At 45.0% G+C, this 26,183-nt stretch overlaps 1 protein-coding gene across 2 annotated transcripts in view; it reads left to right on the top strand.

Annotated features, from left to right (window-relative positions):
* LOC147702338 (ATP-binding cassette sub-family A member 9-like) overlaps window positions 1-26,183 on the top strand; it is a 1,822,583-nt gene that overhangs the window by 1,698,963 nt on the left and 97,437 nt on the right. For both annotated transcript variants that reach the window (XM_086930970.1, XM_086930969.1), the window contains 3 exons: window positions 4,865-4,959; window positions 15,219-15,338; window positions 25,636-25,776. In XM_086930970.1, coding sequence (XP_086787096.1) covers window positions 4,865-4,959; window positions 15,219-15,338; window positions 25,636-25,776 — 356 coding nt within the window. The remainder of the gene's footprint in view (window positions 1-4,864; window positions 4,960-15,218; window positions 15,339-25,635; window positions 25,777-26,183) is intronic.

The following is a 26,183-nucleotide window of genomic DNA, read 5'->3' as shown; positions in this document are numbered from 1 at the left end:
AGAGACTAATCAGGAGGGGCTTAGCCCTACCAAACATCCACACATATTACGTAGCCACGTTATTAGATCTCATGGCACGACTGGTGGAACCAAATGATCAGATAGACACACATTTTTTTAAGAAGGTGATTGCTTAGTCCGGCATACAGATCCCCCGCATTTCTAAAAACATCTAAATTACCGAAAAAGTTGCGCCAATAGACCATGCGTGATTATTCTAATCGACTTCAATTGTTGCTTAAACAAGCTAATGTTTCCGGTTTTGCCTTTCTGAAACTAGATGAATGTAAGGGGTTTGGCCTGCATATTCATTCCAGCCATGTTAAGATATGGAAAGATATTGGCCTCGAGTATCTGGGCCAGTTTCTTATCGGTAATAAAATGATTCTCTGGGAAGGAGTAATAGGCAGGGTAGGGAGCTAAATGAAGCCAGGGTTTTTAGAATATATACAGATTACAAATTTTGATTAAAAATATATATTCCCGGAAAGCGGGGCTTCAACTCCCATAGTTAATGCTTTATTCAAAGTTAACCTGAAGGGAGTGGGAAATTGGTATTCTTTACTTATGAAACACAAGGCGCTTCCCTTGGTGGATGAATTTTTGGGAAAAATAACCCGGGAGACGAATTGCGTTTTTTCTCATCAGGAATGGCAGGCTATAGCCCAATTAGGAAGCAAGGCCCTAAAAGCGGGTAATTGTAAAAGGATGGCCTTCCTGTTGTGATGGCTATACTAAAGGAAGAAAAAAAAAATTGCCATTCGGAAGTAGATAATAAATGCTTTTGGTGCCTTTCCCAAGGTGAGGGAGATTGGCTCCATACGTTTTTTACATGCCCGGAGATTGAGACATTTTGGGAAAATATTTTTTTAGCAATGAGCCAGTCAACAGAAACATCAATCCCAAAACAGAGGTGGCTCTCTTTGGACTTTCCAGAACTAGCTCAGAACTGTCCAGAACCGAATAGTTGTATATATCAATTTGCTCTACAGTAGCATGCTCATTAATCCTCCAAAATTGGAGGTCGCATGAGGTTCTATCTTATCTTAAATGGGTACATAAAATGGCAAGATAAGCATATTTGAGAGGATCTTAGGGTGTTAAGGACTCTTTGCTTTATTTCTTCTAAAGATGTGTATATCCTGGTCTGGCGGGTTCCAGCTTTTAACTGTACATATGGGATAGGTGTTATGTATTTATCATATATGATATTTGTGTGCTATTTGTGGAAATATGTGTATTATTCCTCCCTGATGACCAATGCTTTGTTATTTTTGTTTGGTTCTCAGCTCTGCTCAATACAAAATGTATATATAAAAAAAAGATTTGAGAATACTTTCTGGAATTGCACCATTAAGAACAGACAGACTTTTGAGTGCCCCCTCCACATTTTCAGTTGTTTTTTTCTGCACTATGCTCTGTGGCACTGCCAATCAGTTGTGTGCTCTTCTCTATAAACATAATATCAAATTGTTTGCACCCAATTGGCTGTTCAACTTTCCAGTAAGGCCATGGTGTTTGGCAGAGAAAATGCAACAGTTATGTAGAATTGTATTACCATATGTGGGCTGCAATGAGTATGTTTACCACCTTAATGATTCAGGTCGAGGGAAAGAAAGTTATTCAACTAGATTAAAACCTTCCATCATTGTATGTAAACTGAACAGTTCATGGAGTTGTGAATGTGTGATTTGATGTGCTTTATGTTTTACAAGGGATCAAATGTTTGTGTTAGGTTGACAGGTCTTAAAAGGATGTCATATTCAGGACGCTTAGCCCTCAACCAACCCTGGAGTGTTATGCTTCATCATCACTTCCATTTCTCACATCACACATCTTTGGTTGGTCAAAACATGGCTGGGCTCATCTTCAAAGTGAAGAAGTTCTTATGCAGGATGTGAGAAATTAATGTTGGTCCCAGTCAAGGTAACAAAGAATGAGAATGCAATTTCTCCGACCTCAATGCAACATATAGGATGGTCCCAAAAAAAGTTCGTTAAAAATTCCACTTGGTAGACCTAGTTTCTGTTTTATTGAGGTCATACGGTGTTTAAATATAAAAAAAACAGTGGAGTGAATTGTACCTTAAATAGTGGTTAGCATGTTTCAACCTTCTACATGTGCCTGCTAGAAGGTCAGATTTTTTTTTTACATCAAAACGTTTTTCTCTATTTTAAGTCTATGGTAGGTAATCATGATTATGTAGTGCATTGTCTACCTAGTGGGAGGCAGAGATAACTGAACAAAGCTGAACGGAAATGTATGTTTCTTTCAGATATCCTAAACCATTATTTTCAGTACAGTGGGAATAGAGATTGGCACGGTTGTGTCTGTACTTCATTAGGGAGAAGGGTGAATCCCCTATGACAAAATACCAGAATTACTGGTTCAGTGTATTTGAAATAAATACACATTCCTTTGCTTAAATTAATCTCCAGCCTCCCATATTAAACTCATTTACTTTGAAAGTGATCCCCCCATCCTTTTCACCAGTCACACACTAGTGATGAGATGATCTAATGACGAGGCCTGTGATCGCATGGTGTGTGAGAGTTCAGCATTCACAATAAGTTATACCTTTGGGTCTTATCAGCACAACACAAACATTTGATCCCTAACACACCTTAGGTCAGTTAGGATCCACTACACATCGCCTAGAGTAACAGCGGAGTTCTTACATTTGCACCCCACCACAACTGAAAGACACATTTCATCCAGAGTACTTTCTCAGACATTCCCTGATGTTCATCTTGGTTCTGTTCTGGAAGGAGAGGTGCTTCCTCATCCCTATCAGGCTGGATATTTTTGGTGGCTCAGAACCCCCGAGAGGGAAACATCATCTTCTGCCACCTTGAATAGAGGCTTCTGTGAAGTTTAACAGTCAAGTGAGAAAGGAAGTGCTAAAAGGAGCATTGGGATTTAGTGGATATTGTGCATTGACTGGACCTAGCAGGATCCTCTATCACTGGATAAAAATGGCACCCAATCAAAGACTCCTCAGAAAATCTTAAGAAAGAAGAATTCTGTCTGACCCACTACTCTCTAATGTGCAGCTGGCTGCCGGTCTGTTGTCTGCCTCGTGGACACAGAAGGCACAAAAGGCTGAAAGTACATCCTGTGTGGAAGAATTAAGTGCCCGATTTAGAGTGGACTGAACTAGACCGAGTGGTAGCCCTCGCTGACGAGAGACTTGGGGCCTCATTTATGAGGCTGTGCGTCACTTTTACGCCGCCCGTGCGCCACTTTTTGTGGCGCACCAGTGGTTTAAAAAATGCGCCTTGTTGCACCATATTTACAAAGTGGCGCATCTAGGTATATGCGTCACTTTGTAAACCCCTGCACCACATTATACCTGCGCCAGGTATAATGTATGCAAGGGGGGCGTATTGACGCAAGGAAGGGTCGTAGAAGTGATGCAGTAAAATCTATGAGATTTCACTACATCACTTTTAGGACACTGTTGCGTCAAAATCTTGCGCCTGCCTCACAGCAGGCGTAAGACTGACGCAGGCACTTTCACATGGGGCCTGCCCCATGTGAAAGGACGCATTGCTGGAGTTGCGTCACTTGTGTGACACACTCCTGAAATGCGTCACTTTTGCGCTTACAGATACATCAGAAATACTGACGTGTCTGTAACTCCTTGCGACATGATGCGTCATACATTAAATATGACGCATCAGGAATGTCGCAAGGGGTGCGCACTGAGAAGTGACGCATCGCTGCTTTCAAGCAGCGATGCATCATTTCTCATAAATGAGGCCCCAGGAGCCTTGAAGCATGCCCTGAACATCTGTGGGCCTTAGGAGATACCAGGAGTGACTTTCCGAGCGTCACAAAATATCTTAACGTTGTCATTTATTTGACTATTGGAAGACAGGGCAAGGCACCAAAGCTGCCCAGGAATTGTGAAATCTAGCCAGCTATAAATCGCTAGTGTGTCTCAATCAGAGCGAATTCCAGCACTGCTCAAGGGTACAGCGCGAATGTGAAAAAGAAGTATATGATTTCAGGGAACCCCTATTTGGTACAGATGTTTGCTTTACCAAACTGAATAAATCTGTAAACTTAGGACACGGAACTATGGTAAGGCAAGAAATTCATTGGCTGTGAAATCCGACCTTGTCTGCTCTGACATTTTGGCACCAAAAGTAAAAGCCTAGGCAGCCACTCCATGACAACATAGCTGCCTTCCTCACTGGATTCAAGCATCTTACCTGATGAAACTAAAAACTGGAAAAGTAACAATCCAAAGCCCCAAAGTGACTCATTCGACCTTCAAGGCTTACATGATCCTTATGGTCCATCTCCAATCATTTGTAAATCCTGAGCCACCGTGAGGATTGACTTTAATTGCCATCTTTTATTTTAGCCCTAAAACTTTACTTCAAGACTCCTCAATCCATTTTATCCACTTTTCTGTCATTATGCATATTGCATTTTTCACATGTTTTCTAAATTGGATTGGAAATAATTTGTGATGTGCTCCTAACTTTAACAGTGTTTACTACTGCTTGTCCCACATTTCCTGGGTGCATTGCATACTGCTTGTCGCATAACCATCATGAGATAAGTAGAGTTTCTCAGTGAAATGTCTTGTGACCAACATGATTGTGCATTAATAAGTTGGCAGGGCCACCACTCCCAGTTTCTATCCCATTTTCTGACACTGTCCTTTACTTGAGTATTCAGGGCTCAGTTAAGTAGCTGTGGCACCCCAGTCCCCTATAACATATTTTATCCAAGACGCTGAATGCTTTTCACAGCAACTTTCTACAGTAGAACGACTTTCACAGCTATAGTAGAATCCTAAAAAACTAAAAGGAATATAATATTTAGGTCTTTGCTTTTTCTTTGCTTTTAGCTGTGTTTCGCATTAAGCATGCTAGCAAACCCGACTGTAGTTCTCCTGGATGAACCTTCAACTGGAATGGACCCTAAAGGACAACAGAGAGTGTGGTGAGTCCATTTCCTGCTTAAAAATTGTTTCAGGCCTCTAGTTATTGTTCTGATATGCTTTTCATAATCTACCCTTGAGCCACCCTAAGAGAATTGCTTATATCATTACTTATATTCACAGAAAAAAACCATAGGTTAAAGACCATATATAGTTAGGAATTAGCATTTACAAAACCTTGAAAATTCACTGAAAAAACCATAGGTTATAGACCATATATAGTTAGGAATTACCATTTACAAAACCTTGAAAATTCACTGAAAAAACCATATGTTATAGACCATATATAGTTAGGAATTAGCATTTACAAAACCTTATTTTACTCACATAAAACCATTGAAATTCGCATATATAGTTAGTTGCACTAACTATATATCGCGCACCCGCAATCCACTGCTGATGATGTCACATATTACATCATTCATGACATGGTCAGTGACATCACTGATGACATCACTGATGACATCATCCAGTGACTGTATGTTTCTGTAAAGTTAAAATATGTCTTACATATTGAAGAATGAGTGGATGTATAAGTGTCTGGATGAAGGATTTAGTAGGTGCATGACTGACTGTATGAGAGAGTGATTAAATGTGTCTCAGTGAGTGCATGGGTTAGTGACTAAACTGTCTTAATTTGTGCATCATTATATCTGTTGTTCTGTAAACTGCTGCATGTGTTGATCAGTAGCTATATGAGTAACTATATGGGTTATTGATTGGTTGCCCAAGTATTTGGGCAACCAGCTCAAGGCTCGGTCCCCCCCAGCTGGAAAAGTGCAATAGTCAAGGCACTCCTAAAAAAAACCCAGCTGGACCCTGCCGACATGGCAAACTACCGTCCAATCTCACTCCTCCCCTGCATCAGCAAAATGGCCGAGAAGTTAGTCAATGGGCAACTGTTACAGTTTCTAGAATCAAATAACATCTTGCGGCAGTCCCGAACTGGGTTCCGCCCGGGCCACGGCACAGACACCGCCCTTCTCGCCGTCATTGAGGAGGCAAGGTGCATCCTGGATTCAGGAGAGTCAGTGGCAGTGATCCTCCTGGATCTCAGCGCAGCCTTCGACACAGTTAACCATCGTGTCTTACTCCATCGGCTGGCCGCGGCAGGGCTCACAGGTTCGGCGCTCACATGGATAGAATCCTTCCTCTCAGGGCGCTCGTTCCAGGTATGGGATGGCAACTCCCACTCTGCCTCCCTCCCCCTCACGAGCGGTGTCCCCCAGGGGTCATCACTAAGCCCCACTCTATTTAATGCTTACATGGCCCCTCTCAAAGATGTGGTCACCCCCTTCGGGATCAAGATAGTTAGCTACACGGACGACACGCAACTGGTCGTCTCCCTTTCACAACTTGACAACCATCCTGATAACCTGCCGAACTGCCTCAAGGCCATCCATAACTGGATGTGCGAGTCTTCGCTGAAACTAAACGGGTCAAAACTGGAAGTCATGCTTCTGGGTAAAATATGGACCACCATCCCCCCATCAGTCTGGCCAGACGTGTTCGGGGAAATTCCCACCCCGAAACAAGAAATTAAGACCCTAGGAGTCTGGCTAGAACCCCAGTTATCGATGAAAACCCAAGCATCCAAAACAGCAGGTACCTGCTTTGGCCTCATGCGCTCCATTCGAAGGATCCTCCCACTACTTCCGCCCCTATCTAGAAAACTCCTGGTCCAGGGTCTGATCCTTGCGCGGCTGGACTACAGCAACATGATATATCTGGGAGCTCCTGAATCCACCATGGCCAAACTCCAGCGCACGCAGAACGCTGCCGCTCGGCTGCTCATGAACCTCCCTTCCAGAGTTTCAGCCAAACCAGCAATCAAGGCCCTCCACTGGCTCCCAATACGTCAAAGGGTCGAATTCAAGGCCCTGTGCACTGCACTCAAACTGCTCAACGGTCTCGGACCTGCTATTCTGAGAGACCTGGTCACTCCATACAAGGCCCACAGGTCCCTCCGTTCGGATAACGAGCGTCTGGCCAACGTCCCCAGATTCAGGAAGACACGTACCGGTGGCCGACGCTTCTCGGTTAAAGCATCCTCTGGGTGGAACTCACTTCCCCGCACCCTCAGGATGGAACCCAGCCATCCGATCTTTAGGAACAAACTGAAAACTCTGCTATTCCCAAAATAAAGTCCCCCTTTTTCCTCTGGTCTCCACATATGTTATAGCGCGGGGATGCCTACGGGTCACCAGGCGCTCTACAAATCGCTAAATAAATAAATAAATAAATAATTTGTATGGGAGAGTGAGTGTGTGTGTGTGTGGGTGGCTGGGAGGTGTGTGACTCTGTGCATAGATGTGTGAACAGTTGATTCACTAGATGTATGGGTTCAAAACTGCATGTGCGAACAGCTGTATGGGTGGTTGACTGTGTGCATGAGTGTATTGGTGAGTGAATGGATATCTCAGTGCTACATGTTAAAGTAAGTACATTTGTAAAACACAGTACATGTGAGAGTTGACATATATAAATTACTGTGTATAAGAGCCAGTGAATGTGTGAGTGGCTGCATGGATCATTGAAAACTTGTATCAGTGATTGTATAAGAGAGTAAATATGTGTTAGAATATGCTTGAATAAGTAAGGTGTGTATAACTGTATAGTTGGGGAAATGGAGGTGTGATTGATTCTTTGCATGACTGGAGTGTCTGTTTACACTGAGTGTATCGAAGGTTATATTAGAGTCTGAAGAGGTTCATCGTATTATCACATGAATGATGTCATCAGTGATGTTGTCAGTGATGGCATTTGAGTTGTCATCAGTGATGTCATCAGTGATGTCACTGACCATGTCATGAATGATGTAATATGTGACATCATCAGCAGTGGATTGCGGGTGCGCGATATATAGTTAGTGCAACTAACTATATATGCGAATTTCAATGGTTTTGTGTGAGTAAAATAAGGTTTTGTAAATGCTAATTCCTAACTATATATGGTCTATAACCTATGTTTTTTTCAGTGAATTTTCAAGGTTTTGTAAATGCTAATTCCTAACTATATATGGTCTTTAACCTATGGTTTTTTCAGTGAATTTCAATGGTTTTTTAATAGCAAATATCAAAAGCTGTAAAATGTATTCTTCTTTTAAAGGAAAAATATTTTTATGTATATATATATTTTTTTTAATTATTTTTTTTTGTTTCGCTACCGGTCCGCGCACCGGGTAGCTTCCCGTTAGCTCAATTTGGTGCCGCGACCCGCTCCGCGCACCGGGAACATTCTGTTAGCGCAACTGCCGTGTTCGAAAACAACATTGTGACGCGTCGCGTAAGCGCGACGTATCGCGTTGCCGCGTAATGCGTCTTATGACGCGCGGCGTTAGCGCACTCGGAAGTGCTCCGGAGCGCGAACTGAGGCGCGAAGCGCAGCACCCCGGAAGAGCTCCGGGTGCATAGCTGGACTCGTAACGTAAGCGTAAAAGGTCATGTGACTTGAAAATAACACTTTTCATTGGTTTAGAAAATTTTTTTTCCCAAATGAAAGCCCCCACCTTTCTTCTCACTCTGACTTTCAACTTTGTGAGAGGAAGACCTGTTTCTCATTATTTAGTGATGGCATCAGTAGTAGCTGCAGCTGGTGGACCCCCACCACCACCACAACCACCTAGGAAGGAAGGACCACCTACACAGTTCCTTCCAAATCCAGAGGAAGAGGAAGAAGAAGAGGAAGAGGAGGTACAGCAGAGACAATTCTTGCCTGAACAGCCCCGGCAATCCCACCACAAAGACAATTTTATTTGGCAATTTTTTCTTTCCCTCAAGGCCAAAAAAAGGTCAATGCCCGACATGTGACATGCCTCATTTGCAAAGCAGTTCTGTCCCGAGGCACAGACAAAAAGTATAGTTTCAGAAACTATACTATGCACCGCCACATGCAGAGGTGGCATCCAATTAATTACAGCGTTGCTGAGGTGCGTCACCTCCAAGAAAACCCACCAACTCCTGTGTGGTTTTTACAAATTTTCACGATTTACGCTTTCCGGAGCGCTACCCGGTTTGCGCACCGGGCGCTAACCGTGCAATTTTTTTTTTTTTTTTTTTTTTGGCATATATGGGCCTCCTCATCCACCCTCACAAAACCTAGGGGGTCAGGATATGTCTCCCTTGCCCCCTTTTACACAATCCCAGCATTGTTTATCATCCATCTTGTGTCCAAATTAGACCTTAACGCAAGATGGCGGACTCCCGTTACGCTACCGGTAAGCTACCCGGTTCGCGTACCGGGTAGTGCTTCCACCGTGAAAAATCAAAAAAAAAAATATCTTTTTTTTTTTGCCCCGCGGGGCCCTTTAATAGACCCCACATCAATCCTAGGGGGTCAGGAGGGGTCTACCTTGCCCCCTTTTATTCATTTCCCCCTTCGTTTATTTCCACCTCTTGTCTCTCGATCCTACCGAGAGACAAAATGGCGGCCGCTCCGAACTGTTTAGAATGTTCACAGTCACCGGGGAGCCAATCCGCTTCTCCTCGCGAAGTTCCGTTACGCGTCTGGTACGCGAACCGGGGCGCTAACCGGGACGCTGTCACAGATATATATATTTTTTTTTACCTAAAATACTCAAAATCCACTGGAGCACATATCTTGAGACCTAGCAAAGGCACATTGGACTACCAGTCCCTACAATTTTGCCAAGTTTCATAGAAATCCATTCAGCCGTTCGAGCTAAAAGTGAGTCCAACCGCCCTATGGAAAACTCAATGTTAAAAACACGTTTTGGGACCCCCATTTTTTTCTCGGCCCCCACTTCACGAAACTCCCCCCAAACTTTCAGGGGACGCTCAGAAACAAAATGTGCCATTTTCCTGAGAATTTCACCCAATTCCGTCCTTCCACGCCAAAGTTATTCAACATAGAATTTTCAGAAATCCCTATTCAAAAAAATCCTAACTATATATACCTACTGGCGCCCGCCAGTAGGTAATATGAATTTAATTATAAATATTTGTGAGACATTTGAGGGTAGTGGGCCACAGAAGAGGGGTCCGAGATCAGTATAGATACATTTTCAGTTGTTTTCTGAATGCTCATGGTTGTTGGAGTTATGAAGGAGTTGAGGCTGTTTTTTCCACAGTCGATGTCCAACCACTGTAAGGCACCTGTCTTCTTTGGACTTGCAGTGTATTCTTAGGACTACAAGAAGGTTGAAAATGTTAGAATGAAGTGGCCTGGGGGTATTTTTTATTGTGTTCTCTTGACATTTCGTTGCTGTGCCATCAAGGCATTTCAATGTGAAACGGACACCATTGAAGGTGACTCCTTGCTTTACCACCAGCCTGCCCAAACCACAGATGAGACATAAAGCAGCACTTCTGGAGCCTGTTCATTTGCTGGGTGGGCAGGTTCAACGAAGAGGAAGCTTTGGAGTCAAACCAAGAGTTTATTAGAGCTCTGCAAACTGAGAGGCGTTGGTCTTCAGGTATGAATGTTAAAGATTGTTTTAGCACATTTAGTAGGTTGGATGTAATTGGAACCTGTTGTAACTTGTTGGGCTTTCAAGTACTATGAGGCCATTGGAGGCATATGTGAATTAGTTGTCTGAGTCTGTGACTTCTAGATATACGTGCATGTCAGCAATAAAAGGTGGACTAAGAGTTTGAAGGAATGAATAAGGTTCAGAAGGGGCTTCACACAAATATTGAACACAGTGGAGACAGTGGAGAGGTACTCCACAAGTCACCAGACAAAGGAGAGAGGTGAGAATATACATGTCTGAATTTTTATGACCTTTCTGTGACAAAGGATTTGATAGATTCACATGATTGGACTGTGACGTGGGCTTCTGATTAAATTCTGTGCAGTAGAAAGTTGTAACTCATCATATTAGAAGCAGTGGACATGGAGAGATGGCTCAGCATGCAAAGCGATTTCTAGTCAGTCATTTCGAGGATGTTGTAATGCACATTTGGAAAGTCTTTTTGGTTTGGTCTTTGAGGGAGAAGCCAAATTGATTGGAGTCCAGAACACTTTTAGATTCGAGGGGATAAAATTCCCCGTGATGTTAGAAGTCTGGGGAATGCCAGCAATGGTATGAAATGGAATGGAATAAAGAAAGAAAGAAAAAACTACAAGCAGTGACTGACTCGTCTTGTTTGCTCTAGTCCTGTGTCCAAATTGTTGTCTACTACCTTTTGGTTTTTGTTGCCTCTCAATCTATGTTCTAAAGTGTCTAAAGAATGGCCAATTGGTAGCTGGTAATTTTTAGTTGGGTAACAGGTGGTGCAGCTATAGGCCCCCTGGCTGCCAATATTTCCTTCAAATATATTAGAATGTTGTGTGCCTAAAGGGAAATGAATTGATTCTGCCTGTCTTTTGTTAGTCTGAGGCCCTCCAGTAGCTCTCATATTCTACATGCCAGTGGTTCCATGGCAAATGCAAACAAGCGTGGTGATAACCGTCAGCCCTGGTGGGTGTTCGTATATATCTGCCAATGATCTGAGAATTCATGACCGATCCATACTCTCACTCTCAAGTTTGAATATAGTACCAGAATTCAGGTGACTAGGTCATAGGACTGTGGCAAATAGGCCCACAACATGCTGCTAAAGGCCTTTTCCATTTCTACCGCCACTGCCGCAGAGTGGATGGTGTAAAAAAAGGTTGGCCCTCCATCGGGTTCATAAGCGATTACCTTCCTGTTTGGTTAGGTGTGTCTCCTGCAGTATGAAGACATGCATAGAGCGTTTCGGCAGATATGAGTTGGCATGGTGGAGTCAGGTTGACAGTGCGTCCATTATGTGGATAAACTTTGTATATTGGGGGAGGTGTTTCTCCCGGGAAGAACCCTCTCTGGTCTGGGTGAACTAGGGATGGCAAATGAGGGAAGATACGAATTGCTATAATTTTCCTTAAGATCTTGCAGTCTAAGTTGAGGAGAGACAAGGGCCTGTATGCACTCCTGTCCATCGGTTCTCAGCCTCGCTTTGGTATCATAACGATAATAACTTCTTATGAGGTATTTGGCAGACAGCCGGCTTTGTGTTCAGCTTCAACCTTTTTAGCTAGAGGCTTGAGCAATTCTGCTTGGCTGCATTTATAGAATTAAAGCACCCATTATCTCTGTCTCTGTGATATGACCTTACTTTTGCAATCTAGCCTTTGTAGTCAGCATGGTCAGAGATGTGGTGTCAGCCAAATAGGAGGCCAGGTGCATCCCAGGCACCTGTTCAACCAGGCTAATCAGGGACTGCTAATAACTAGAGAACAAGGCCATGATGTCAGCCTTTCTGTATCCATAGTGTCCGTCTGAGTGCCGTATGGCAGTGATGACGTGATGAGGACCCTCTACACTCAGCAGGCCAGTGAGCAGTTGTCCCACATAATTCCTGTCAGCTTGAGTCCTTGCTAGGTATTCCTGATAGTTCTGAAGGGCTGGCTAAGAACCTATGTTAATAATTAACACCAACAGAGGCTGTCCAATACCCCTGAACCAGGGACAATTGATAATAACACCAAACAAGAGGTTCAGGTACCAAAATTAGATAACAAAATACAGATTCACATGAAAGGAAATTCATAGAGCCAAAGAAGAGAAGAAAAGAAAGAAGCCTATATTCCCAAATTAGTTTCACAAAAATGCTCTTAATTTATTAAACATGTAAATTCAGATAAAACACATTGCAGATAAAACGAACGCTCAAAGAAAATTGTTGGCAAAAAACAAAGACAATCAACTCATATTACCAAACACGTGGCTATCATACAAACATTACATGTACAAAAGGAACAACAGCAACACATATTGTATGTCCTTCACAAATTATGGCCACAAGAAGCGTCAACGGCGTTTCAACCGCTGGTTAACTATGCGGTCATCATCAGGACGAACAGTGATTGGAGCGTTTTGGATAACAGCATAAGAAGCAGCCCATTCAGAATTTGAACGGCATGTGCAATACGTTAAAATTAAATAAGTAAGTCAACTGTCCTCATATCTGGTGTTCGAGGAATAATATAAAGTTTTTTTTCAGATTATCTCGGCACGAAAGGAAAGTCAGTGAAGACCATTTAATTGTGGCCCAACGATAGCTAAATCAATCAGCATGAATCCGTTGGTTATGCCAGGAAAATTCGCAGCACAGCTAGACTCGGCGTACTCAGTGCGCCGAGTCTAGCTGTGCTGCGAATTTTCCTTGCATAACCAACGGATTCATGCTGATTGATTTAGCTATCGTTGGGCCACAATTAAATGGTCTTCACTGACTTTCCTTTCGTGCCGAGATAATCCGAAAAAAAACTTTATATTATTCCTCGAACACCAGATATGAGGACAGCTGACGTACTTATTTAATTTTAACGTATTGCACATGCCGTTCAGATTCTGAATGGGCTGCTTCTTATGCTGTTATCCAAAACGCTCCAATCACTGTTCGTCCTGATGATGACCGCATAGTTAACCAGCGGTTGAAACGCCGTTGACGCTTCTTGTGGCCAAAATTTGTGAAGGACATACTATATGTGTTGCTGTTGTTCCTTTTGTACATGTAATGTTTGTATGATAGCCACGTGTTTGGTAATATGAGTTGATTGTCTTTGTTTTTTGCCAACACTTTTCTTTGAGCGTTTGTTTTATCTGCAATGTGTTTTATCTGAATTTACATGTTTAATAAATTAAGGGCATTTTTCTGAAACTAATTTGGGAATATAGGCTTCTTTCTTTTCTTCTCTTCTTTGTCTCTATGAATTTCCTTTCATGTGAATCTGTATTTTATTATCTAATTTTGGTACCTGAACCTCTTGTTTGGTGTTATTAAGAACCTATGTTGTCATGTTCTTGTCTGAGCCGGGTCAGGTCATGGCAGGCCTACATCATAGTTACCACAAGTATTTCCAGACTCCATAGCTCTCGTTCTGCTCAGTCCAGATGGGTTTGCTATGCAAAATGCACTCTGCTTGAGGTCTTAATGCAGGTCTCCCTAATGTGTGCCTTGAACACGTCCCGCTTGATCATTGGAGATAACGCTGAGGCCATTTTGAGCTCAAAGTAGCGTGGTATTTCTTCCTTCATAGTACTGAGAAACACAGCTTCATCCAAGGCCACATAGCTGAGCTGTTAAGAGGGGATGCACTTCCTCAGCCTGCTTCCTGGCACCTCTATAGCCCCCTGCAGCTCCCGCATCATGGGACACTAGAAGGTGGCACCCGGGCGAAGCCAAGGGCAGACATATCTGTGCCTGTCAGAACTCAGAGGAGACTGGGCTGGGCCACCACTCTTCGCCTGGCCCCAGCCCAAGGTACTGTTCCCCCGCTGCCTGCTGTCGCTGCCCCTGAACAGCTGCTCCCCCTGCAATGCCTGCTGTTCCTGCCCCTGCATTGCCGCTCCCCCTGCGCTGCCACTCTCCCTGCGCTGTCCCTGCACTGCCTGCTGTCCCTGTGCTGTCACTTCCCCTGCACTGTCCCTGTTCTGCCTGCTTTCCCTGCCCCTGCACGACAACCACCAGGACCACTAATGGAGGCCACCTCACAGCCATGCAGTAGACACATGCAGCAGACACACTGTTAATGCACCGCTAGGCCATCCATCATAATGACTCAGTGGTCATTCGGAACCCCTTGGACAGCTGCCCCACATTAACGGGAAATCAGTGTCATATCAGTTCTTGAGTGGAATGGGGAGGTTGACCCCGGGAGGACTACCCTCTCCTCATCCAGACCCCGGTGGTAGTCTCATGTTCCATCCCTGCCGCTTGCATCCATTCCCATGATGGTGACTGGTTCGCACAGTGCCGCAAACAGCACTGTGGCCTGGTCTGTGTCCAATTATGACTTGTCTGCAGTTGTGACCACAGTCTCTTTCTCTCCGCCTCCTCCTACCTCGACATCCCTGTGTGCCCTGTGATTGCTGGTGGTATACAAAAATTACAATAAAACAGGAACTGTTGAGGGAACAACAGAGTCCTGAAGAAGATTTGACTACATAAGAGAAATGGTTTCCCATGGTAGTTTTTATGAGGACCCGGAATGTTGTATTAACATAATTATACAAATATCTCTCTTCATGTTTCATATCAATCTTTCACTGAATAAGACTAGTTTTCTAAGACTAAATTATGTGTGTAAGTGGTGAGCTTCTTTAAAGGCAACTGTTGGCCGTCCTGAGGAAGGAGAAATTGATCTACGAAAATAGTGTGGCGGAGAAGAGATTTAGGGCAAGATTTAGTCAAAAAACAAAAGGGGGTTAAGGTTGGAACTAATTGCTTTCAAAATATCATTTCAGTAATCACAGCAATGTTTACTTTGTCTACAGGAGAGCTATTCGAGCTGCCTTTAAAAACAAAGAGCGGGGAGCCATCCTCACAACTCATCACATGGAGGAGGCAGAGGCTGTATGTGATCGGGTGGCAATCATGGTATCTGGAAAACTAAGGTAACCTGCCTTGTAATTAACAAACTGTAAACCTATGGAAGGTCTGTGTCCAAAAATGCACACTAGAAAGGACCACCATTTTTTTACACAAATGGTTTCTAGTTGCTGAAATTGAATACACAATTTAACATATAACGAGCCGGTGTTGTTTCTCTACAAGCTCGTGTGGTTTATTTCACAATTATTTTCATATCAACTAGCCCTCCTGAACTGTAGATCTTTACCTAGGCACTCCTTACACATCCACCATCTGATCTTGGATCATAAGCTTGATGTGCTATTTTTGTCGGAAACATGGACATCTGACAGTTCGGACTTCGACATGGCGAACGCTCTTCCCCCCGGATTTTGTATCTTCTGCCTGCACAGACCGCGAGGCAGAGGGGGCGGGCTGGCCATTATATATAGAGACACGTTGACATGTAGGGCCGCTGAAGGGTCTATCAAGGATGCGGAAAGTTGTAGATTTAAGATTCAACTGTCCCCCAACGACTCACTGTCGGGGCTGCTGATTTACCGGCCTCCGGGTAATATCAAGCAGTTCGTGAACTCTCTGCTTGAAGAGGCCCCAATGCTAATAGCGTCGGCACCCAATTTTCTCCTGCTTGGAGATTTAAACCTACATTTCGACTCAGCGGAGGATAAAGTTGCAAACGACCTAAGATCCGAACTTGGGTTGGGGTACATCACCCTCCATAATCAGGAGCCCACCCACGTCAAGGGCCACTTATTGGATACAGTGTTTTCTAATCTTCCCCTTCTCTCCATGTCACCGTCCCTGCCTCTCCCTTGGACTGATCACTTCCTGATCCCCTTTCAAATGGGTTTTGTTACAGCTCCCCCACCTCCCCCGGCAGCCACAGCACAAGTACCAGTAAGGGTTTGGTCGAAACTCCCGGTCAGCGATCTTACACGCAAGCTGACACATACCATCCCGGTGCTTAATGGGGATCCTATAGAGGCAGATGAGGCTTTCTGCGAATGGCTCAGCACAGCCTTAGATGCGGTACTTCCCCTGAAAATAGCCAACAGGAAGACGGGGGGCCCCAAATCCTTATGGTTCACCCCAGAGCTGGGTCTTCTGAGAAAAATTTGTAAAAAGAAAGAACGTGACTGGCGGAAAAACTGGGCAGGAAACTCCAAAGAAGAGTACAGGGCAGCCATGAGAACGTATAAAGTGGCACGCAATGCCACCAAAGCGGCCTACCTTGAAAATAGAATAAAATCATCAGCCAGTTCTTCAAGGGAAACCTATAAAATTCTCAAAGAGCTGCTCAAAGTTCCAATATCTCCAGAACCCTCAGAGGGGAGTACGGACCGCTGTAACCTTCTGGCCCAGTACTTTGACCAGAAAATTCAAAACATCATAGCCGGCCTCCCCTTGCCCCGTCAGAGCCCGCCCTTAGGGGAGAGCTGTCTGGCCACTGATAGAGTTGTGCTAGACAAGTTTGCCCCGATCACTAGGGAAGCTTTCTGTAAAGAGCTGGCCGCGCAAAAAAGTGGCTCTCCGACGGATCCCATGCCTATGTACATCCTAAAGCAGTTTACGGATGTCATAGCGGGTCCGGCAGTAGATCTACTCAACGCTTCCTTTGCCGCCGCCAAGGTCCCCCCCAGTTGGAAGCAGGCTATAGTAAAAGCCCTGCTAAAAAAAGCGGGCCTTGACCCCGCCGATTTGTCCAACTTTCGGCCAATCTCCTTACTGCCAGGGATGGGAAAGATCGCTGAGAAATGGGTTAACCGGCAACTCTCATCCTTTTTGGAATCCAACGAGTTGTTACGGCACACCCAGACTGGCTTTCGGCCCGGTCAGGGCACTGACTCGGCGCTGATCACCATGGTAGAAGAGGGCAGGTGCATCTTAGACTCAGGAGGATCAGCAGCCCTGGTCCTCCTGGATCTGAGCGCGGCATTTGACACGGTGGATCACAAGATCTTGATCCACCGGGTGGAGGAGCTGGGAGTAAGAGGCCTGGCGCTCACCTGGCTAACGTCATTCTTGAGTGATCGAACATATCAAGTGTGCGAGGGCAACAATAGATCAGTGCCCACCCCCCTTCAGTGTGGTGTCCCGCAGGGCTCTTCACTGAGCCCTACGCTTTTTAACATCTACATGGCCCCACTGGAGGGGGAGGTCGCACCCTTTGGAGTGAAACTCGCAACGTACGCGGATGACACCCAATTGATTGTTTCGCTCTCGCTCGCAGAAAACCACGGTGAGAAGTTTGCCGCCTGCCTTACCAACATCATGGCATGGATGGCCGACTCAAGACTCAAGCTTAATGCCTCCAAAACCGAGGTGATGTTGCTGGGAAATCTCTGCACCTCCCTCCCCAAATGTATGTGGCCGGCCTGCTTAGGAGATCCTCCGACCCCGAAGGGATCCATAAAAAGTCTTGGCGTCTGGCTTGAACCGGAGCTGTCGATGCACACTCAGGCGAAAAAAACCGCAGGGTGTTGCTATGGGCTGCTCCGCTCAATACGGAAAGTTATGCCCTTACTCCCACTAGACTCCAGGAAATTGCTGGTACAGGGCCTTATTTTGTCAAGACTGGATTATAACAACGCCCTTTTCCTGGCTGCACCGGAATACACCCTGAACGTGCTCCAGAGGGCACAGAATGCAGCCGCAAGACTGCTGACGAATACACCCAGAAGAACGTCAGCGAAACCGGCCTTGAAAGCACTCCATTGGCTGCCCATAAGAGCGAGAGTGAAATTCAAAGCGCTCTGTACAGTGTTCAGAGTCCTCCAAGGCACAGGCCCTCCGATCCTCAGAGATCTGATCCGCCCTTACAAATCATCACGAACGCTCCGCTCTGGCGAGGAAAACCTGGTAGCTATCCCGAGAGCAAAAAGAGCAAGGGCCGGAGGACGCCGCTTCTCAATAAATGCGGGCCAGCTATGGAACTCCCTCCCAACATCAATGAGGAAAGAACCTAACTTGACCAGATTCCGAAAATCTTTGAAAACGTTCCTTTTCCCCCAGAATGACTAACATCTCGGGATGCGGTTCAGAGGAGGTCTGTCTGTGTGTACACGTAGCGCTGGGACGCTCAAGGGCAGCCATGCGCTTTAGAAATTCTTTTTCATTTCATTTCATTTCATTTCATTCATTTCATATTCGAAAACCAATATACACATTGACGATGTGTCATGTTAAAGAACACAATTTTGCAGTTTAACATTGCATAAACAAACAGTGAAGAATTATTTGACACTAGACAAAATAGACAAAATGAATTAACCTAATTGGTCAACATGAATGAACACAATTGAACATAACTCAGAACACCAGTCCTGTATTGATAGGTAAACACACTGGGGCTGAGATCATCTGAAGTATGCAGACATCACGTTTTTTGAGTCTCCTGCCTATGTGTGCAGCTCTGGGACTTTGAGATTGAAAGTGTTCACACTAGTAGAGTAATTATTTGTACACTTTTCTCCACGGCACTTGTAAAAGTACCTTGTCCCAGAGGCCGGGATCAACGCGTTTCCAACCCCACATTGATTTTGGGGTTTGCGTCAGAACCTGGACTTGGTGGACTCTACTTACAAGAAAAACAAAAGTAATGGGGAATGTGTTGATTACGGACAGTAACAATCAAATTAAATGATCCACTGTAACACCCTTCAGTGCCGGAAGGGAGTACCTTATGTAGGAACTGCTCTTCCCTGAGATGATGAAGCAAGGGCCGAATGGTTGCCTGTGAAAATGAGAATTACAAAAGGATGTTTGGACTTTGTAGTGTGTGGCAATGCATGTACAATAACATTGCATCTGCAGAGAACGGGTTAATTTCAGGAAAAGAACTTGCCTGCGTCAACTGTTGAATCGGAATGTATTAATGCAAAGGTCTGTCTTCGTTCTGTTTATTTTCTGTGGAAAAGTAAATTACGTTACTTTATGCTAAATAATTGCTTTTGACGCATGCATATGAAAAGTCACGGGTTGTATTGGTTTTCAATTCAATTCAATTTAAAAAACGTTATTGCGATTATTCATCTTAAAAGACAAGGATTAGAATAAAATACAAAGTACAGCTAGGCGCAACCATAGTTACAAATTTACCTTTCAAGATAAAAACATAAATACCTATATTTATAATTTTAAAAACAATTCATTAAGACAGAATTAAATATATCACACGCACAAGACTTTTCATCTATCTACAATCAACAGGAAATAAAAAACAATACATTTCCATTTCATACCATACCATACTCAGGAATATCTATAACTAGCTATTAGGACCCCCCGTTTTTCTCCCGAAGGGCCCAAGACCAACTCGGGAACTTAGCCACCCCTATGACTGTGATGTCATTGCAACCAGTTTTCAATAGACTTTTAGCAATCTGCGCAGAGCAAGTTCCCAAGGTTCTACATAAGGGTTTGAGCCACATACATCGGGGTTGTTGGTAAGCAGGGCACACGTATACAAGATGATCAATATCTTCTATGCGATCCGGACAGAATGGGCATTTATCTCCAGTGCCTGGTGTCCATTTACATGTAAACTTCCTAAGCGGAAGTGTCTCAACTCGGAACTGGTGGTAAAGCTTGCGATCTCTGGGTTTCGTTATTAGATCCCAATAGCTTTCCATACAAGGTTAATCGTTAAGCTCACAAAAATCTCTAAACAGGGATGAGCTAATCAAAGCAGAGTACCTCCTAGTTTTGATTACATTCCAATAGGCTGCTCTGTATATTATTTTTGATGGAAATTCTGCAGACTCTGGACTGTCCCACAGATCCCTCGACCCCATATCAGTGAGTATTGGTTTTCAAAATATGAAAATAATTGTGAAATAAACCACATGAGCTTGTGGAGAAACAACCTCGGCTCGTTATATGTTAAATTGTGTATTCAATTTCAGCCACTTGTAATTAACAAGGCAAAGACGGAAGCCGCAAATCTGCATGATGCTGGCAAATTAGACTTCTAATGAGAAAACAAACTGTTCATAAGGTTGGGGATATGTGCTCATGTGTTTATTGCGCTCCATGTGAATTGCTCTTGAGTGGCTTAACTCAAGAATTTGGGAGATGAAAACATTTTTGTGAACTAAACTGAATAAGCTTTTCTTTCCATGTATTTGCTCTTGCTTAACATCCCTGACAGCCACACGTTGTATACAGACTTTCTCTCAAGATGAAAAATGTTCAACTTTCACTTTCCCACAAATACAGAGTCGTAGAAAACTTTCCATTGCATGTTCAATTGTTTTACTATTGCTGCTCTGTAGAACAAAGTATTTGGTGAGTACTAAGTCTCCTCCACTCACTTCTGAAATCTGTTTTTAGTGCTGTCTCTGTTCGAAAGCAGCGTCCAGATTTGAAAAGCCCTTGCACTGCCATTGTGCCATGCAAGGAGGCGCAGGGCAAAATAAGGACTTCAGTGAAATTTGCTAACCCACACAAAGCCACCTTGAGTGGATCTGGGTGGCGTAGTAAATCCAGAGTAACACAAGGCAGTGCAAGTCACTGCTTTGTGTTACTCTGCGTTGGGCAGGCATGCCATGGGGTAGCTTGGGTGTTCCCGCGCATCCATCCATGGATTTTGTAACAGTCCACGATTTACTAAGACAATAAACCTGGGAATGTTTCAAAATGGTATGCCTTCCCAACAGAGGCATAACAAGGAAAAATATGTTTTTTACTTCTCGTTATAGTAGGCATATAACGTGCAATTCGTCTCGCCATACTTTGCCCCCCTTTCACCCCCCACAAAAGGTGCTACACAAAGTGGCTGGTCTTCACTGCGTAGTCTTTATTAATTCTCTCAGATAACGCCCTCTTTATTTGTTGATACATTGTCAACATTAGACCAACTTTATTAAAACAATCCAACACACCAGCGACGGCTCGTGGAGGGAGTTACGGTGGGGCAGGAGGGCGGGGAGGGGGAGGGGCAGGGCGGAGGTTGCTAAAAACCGGCATATGGATAATTGCAGGTAAGTAAACAATTTAGTTAATAAAACGAATTTCGTAGTGCGCCTTGCATCGCAAAATGCAATGCAGTGCGAGCTTCGAAATTCGTTTTATTAATTAAATTGTTTACTTACCTGCAATTATCCATATGCCGGTTTTTAGCAACCTCCGCCCTGCCCCTCCCCCTCCCCGCCCTCCTGCCCCACCGTAACTCCCTCCACGAGCCGTCGCTGCAACACACATTGATAAACATAGGGTCGTGCAGTATTCGTTTGCACTACAGGTTACAATTGTATTTACAATTCAGGATCTCCAGATCCACCCTGGATGTGGGTTGTACCAGCAGGCCACAACCCACCTCCATTGCTTCCAATCCATTCCAGGTAACTGCCCGTCGTCTACCCCCTAGACGCGGCCACCTGGTACTGCTTTGCGCCTTTCCTTGCGCCCAAGCTTTACCCAAATTGCTTCTGCCAAGCACGGCATCTCGGGTAGGGCCAGAGAGTCCAGAAGCATCAGCAGGATGACCCCCTCTCCAGCCAGCCCGGAGCCCTATTGACTGCCCTCCTTGTTCCAGGATGAACCAGTCCCCGCCAAAAAAGGAGTCCCCAACATTTTTCTTGGCTGCGGCCCGCCACCCCGCCAGTTCTACCTTTAGCAACAGGGATGGGTGGGTGGGCAACTTCCTTCTAGCTATGACCCGCAGCGCCCGAGGCAAGAGGACAAAGAGGGCTTCTACCTCGTGATCAGTGTTCTTATTCCTTTCCCTGGGGAGGGGTCGCCTGTGAGCTCGTCCTACCTCCTCGCATTTCCTGCTAACTCCTCCCTCTCCCCTTGAGAGGCCCAGCCTCTTTCTCCCAGCCTCTCGCCCGTAATGCCACTAAAGGCCCCCCTGCGCTAGGCGCGGGGAGGGCCTCTCATAGTAGGCATATAATGTGCAATTCGTCTCGCCATACTTTGCCCCCCTTTCGCCCCCCACAAAAGGTACCATACAAAGTGGCTGGTCTTCACTGTGTAGATTTTATTAATTCTCTCAGAGAACGCCCTCTTTTTTTGTTGATACATTATCAACATTAGACCAACTTTATTAAAACAATCCAACACACATTGAAAAACATAGGGTTGTGCAGTATTTGTTTGCACTACAGGTTACAATTGTATTTACAATTCAGGATCTCCAGATCCACCCTGGATGTGGGTTGTACCAGCAGGCCACAACCCACCTCCATTGCTTCCAATCCATTCCAGGTAACTACCCGGCGACTACCCCCTAGACGCGGCCACCTGGTTCTGCTTTGCGCCTTTCCTTGCGCCCCAGCTTTACCCAAATTGCTTCTTCCAAGCACCGGCATCTCGGGTAGGGCCGGAGAGTCCAGGACCACCAGCAGGACGGCCCCCCTCTCGCGCCAGCCCGGAGCCCCATTGACTGCCCTCTTTGTTCCAGGATGAGCCAGTCCCCACCAAAAAAGGAGTCCCCGACATTTTTCTTTCCCGCCCCCCCCCCCCCCCCCCCACAGGGCGAGGAGCCAACTGGCGCTCTCGCCCCCCCCCCCCCCCAGTAGCTACTTCCTGTCCAGATCTGGCGCTAAGGCCCCCAATTTAGTGCGGATGGCCCCCCATTTAGTGCGGATGGATGATGCCAACCCAAAATTCCTTATCACAGGAGACTCCTGCAGTAACAATTTTGATACTCGCCCCAATCTGTTATTGTTGTGGGGAATACAATCCCGCTGCAATGCAATGCAAATGTTTTATATCCCTTGATGGAGGCACCCGCTCCCAAACTGCCCCCTGTAGCTAATAGGCGACCTTTTTGCCCATTAAACTAAGCAGTGGCATTACACCTCCTAGAAACGTAAACATAAATCAAAAATGTAATACATGACATAGAATGATATAAAACTCAAGGCAGTTAACCCAGGCAGTCACAATGTGCCCAATAAAAGAATTCAATAAAGCTTACTACTTCCCATGTATTATTGTGGCCAGACCAGTACTGATATGTAGGCCCCACAACCTAAACCATAAAGAAGGAAGGTGAATCTGAATACAATGTAGCACCAATATTAAATTATAAATTTGAACCGACTCAGCTTTAAATTAACATCCAATTGCCCTTATTGGTGTAAGATGAAAGTGCCCTCTTCACTCTGCTTACCGCTTAAAGTTGCTCATGCCTGGCTTACGCCCTCGTGTGTTGCATCCACAGCCTCGCAAATCCCTCCTTGCAGCTACATCCCATGAGCCATGCTTACACTCGTCTTGAAGGAGGTACCACTAGCGTTTGCACACATTTACAGGACGATCTCCACCAAAACAAGGCATCCTGGGGTAAGCACCACACTTACTCTAGTTAGCCGAGTTCGTTGAGCCACCCTTTCGAACCCCTTGGTTCTATGGCCTCAAGTTGAATGCAAGCAAGACGAATTGTCTAATTTCTGCCTGTGCATTTCTTAAATCAAAATCGACTGAAACCATACCCGCGGTGGGAGACGACCCCACGCCTCCCCCGCACCCGGGAGAGGTTTCTTTGCTGCGCCCTAACTGATAACGTTCCAGTAAAATTACTTAACTTTCTTTTGTTTTTGAAGACTTTCTTTCCGCCCTTGCTCACTGGCGTGCTCTGCACCTTGCAGCCACAGCCCCTGACCGCAATCATTCCAGAACTAAACAGAGACGGAAAACCGCATGCAACAGCCACCATGTTTCATTCCTCTGAAAGTGTGGCACACAACAATATCAAAGGAAAGCGAATACAACTGTACTCAATATGCGCCTGGTACCCAATATATTACATACATACATTTGTACATAACACTGGCGAACTGTCTGGGCCTCACTTGCAGTAAACACCAGCAACATCGATTAATAAATGTAGATCTAGAGGTTTTAACAGTTACTCTTTACCATAGACAACACTGTAAATTTTTCTATCCCTGTTAAAAAGAATCTTTAAATACTGGATCATGAAAAGGGGCTAGATATCAAAACAGGGAGTTCCCTGACTGAGGCACAAAGAGCTCGTAATACTGGTTTAGTCCCCCCACACAAGGATTGATTACTTGTCTGCTAAAGCCTGATCTTTTTCAAGTAGAACCTCCCAAGAAGATGAAACGCCTACTGAATTCCCAGTCAAAGTTCCAATTGCGCAATAACCTCTAATGCAAAAATTCAGCAAAATACACCCGAGCGGGAGACACTCATGAAATTCAGTTTGCATTTGGTTTGCCACTGCCTGACTCCACGGTGCCTCTGAAGCAGTGCCCTCACACACACAGGGACAAGGCAGCACACCTCTCTCGCGGCCGCGGCTATGCTATCTCAATGCACATACCCAAACCACCTAGGGCTCGCCCAAACACACACCGCTCCATGTAGTGGCCCAGGCTACAAGATTCCGTCGTGCACAGGTACCAACCAGAGCAAATATCACTCCTCGTAAACACGGAGGTGCACACAGTGCAACACGCAAATGCACAATGCACAAGTAGAGAACAGCGAGGCAAACTACACGCCTACTCATCGATCGCCTCTGCTCCTTCACATTATCAACATGATATCAATTAAGCGTCGACAAAAAACGACCCTAAATACGAACCTTGCCTTGACTACGCTGTGAGGCCCCTGTTACCTCGGTGCCTGCTGCAACCTCCAACTTCCTTCTATCTGTGACCCATGGCGCCCGCGGCAAGAGGACAAAGAGGGCTTCTCCCTCGTGGTCAGTGTTCTTATTCCTTTCCCTGGGGAGGGGTCACCTGCGAGCTCGTCCTACCTCCTCGCATTTACTTCTAACCCCTCCCTCTCTCATTGACCACGTCTACTGCTGGCCTAGCCTCTTTCTCCCCGCCTCTCGCCCGTAATGCCACTAAAGGCCCCCCTCCTCTAGGTGCGGGGGGGCCTCTCATTTCCTGCAGCACAAGTACATAGAGGGAAATGCCTCTGAGGATTGTTTTGGGCAGGTAGGTGTCCCTTCCTGCACAAAAACAATCCTGCCTGTATCATAGGCACCTTTTCACCATGGTGCAAGGGTGCCTGCGTTGGTGCTAGGCTGCACTGTGTGTGACAGGGCAGAGAGAGAGCAGGAATGCACCATAATTTGAAGTTGTGCAGTAAGTTGTCTTGCTGTGTTGCGCTGCAACAAATACCAATATATCTTGGCCCTTCTCTCTGAAAATAGATTTTTTTTTTTTGTGAAATAACTTTGGAGAGGCAGTAATATGACCATGACCATGAGTATTTTTTACACCTCCCACTGAAGATTGATTTATGTGCATTGGCTCAAAGACTCAATTTAAGAAAATGTATTTATTGTTACTATGGGAATTTCCGTCTTAAAATGACAGTCGTTTTTCCTGCCTACAGATGTATTGGTTCCACTCAGCAACTCAAGAGCAAGTTTGGGAAAGGTTATTTCTTGGAAATTAAAGTTAGAGACCTCCATCAAGTGGATGACCTTCATAGTGATATTCTGAAGACCTTCCCTCATGCTGCACGTCTGGAAAGGTAATTGAAGGTTTTGAGGTGACTGTGCTTTTTTAATGGTATCCAGTGACTCAATACTAGGGTGACCAACTGGCATGGGTGCAAATTCAGGACAGCGAGTGTACAAATTATGGACAAAGGGTCAAAATTCAGGACAAAAATTCAGGACAGGAGGTCAAAATTCAGGACAAAAGGTACGTTTTACAGACACATCTGTAAGTAAATACACAACCACTTACGTACAAGTGAAAATAAGTTGAGACAATTGTGCACTTCATAGTTATTCAGTATGCGCACAGCTTTAAGCGAATGTGCAGGTCTTTTTTTGGTAACAAATCCGCTGCCCCCACCCCATCTTTCCAGCTCCAAGAGAAAACGCCTGATGCCCGGTCTGTCCAGTCTGGCCTTGCTACCACCCTCCAATGACG

The sequence above is a fragment of the Lissotriton vulgaris genome, chromosome 7 (assembly GCF_964263255.1).
Source record: "Lissotriton vulgaris chromosome 7, aLisVul1.2, whole genome shotgun sequence".
Lineage (NCBI taxonomy): Eukaryota > Metazoa > Chordata > Amphibia > Caudata > Salamandridae > Lissotriton > Lissotriton vulgaris.
This window is presented reverse-complemented; position numbering and strand designations above follow the sequence as displayed.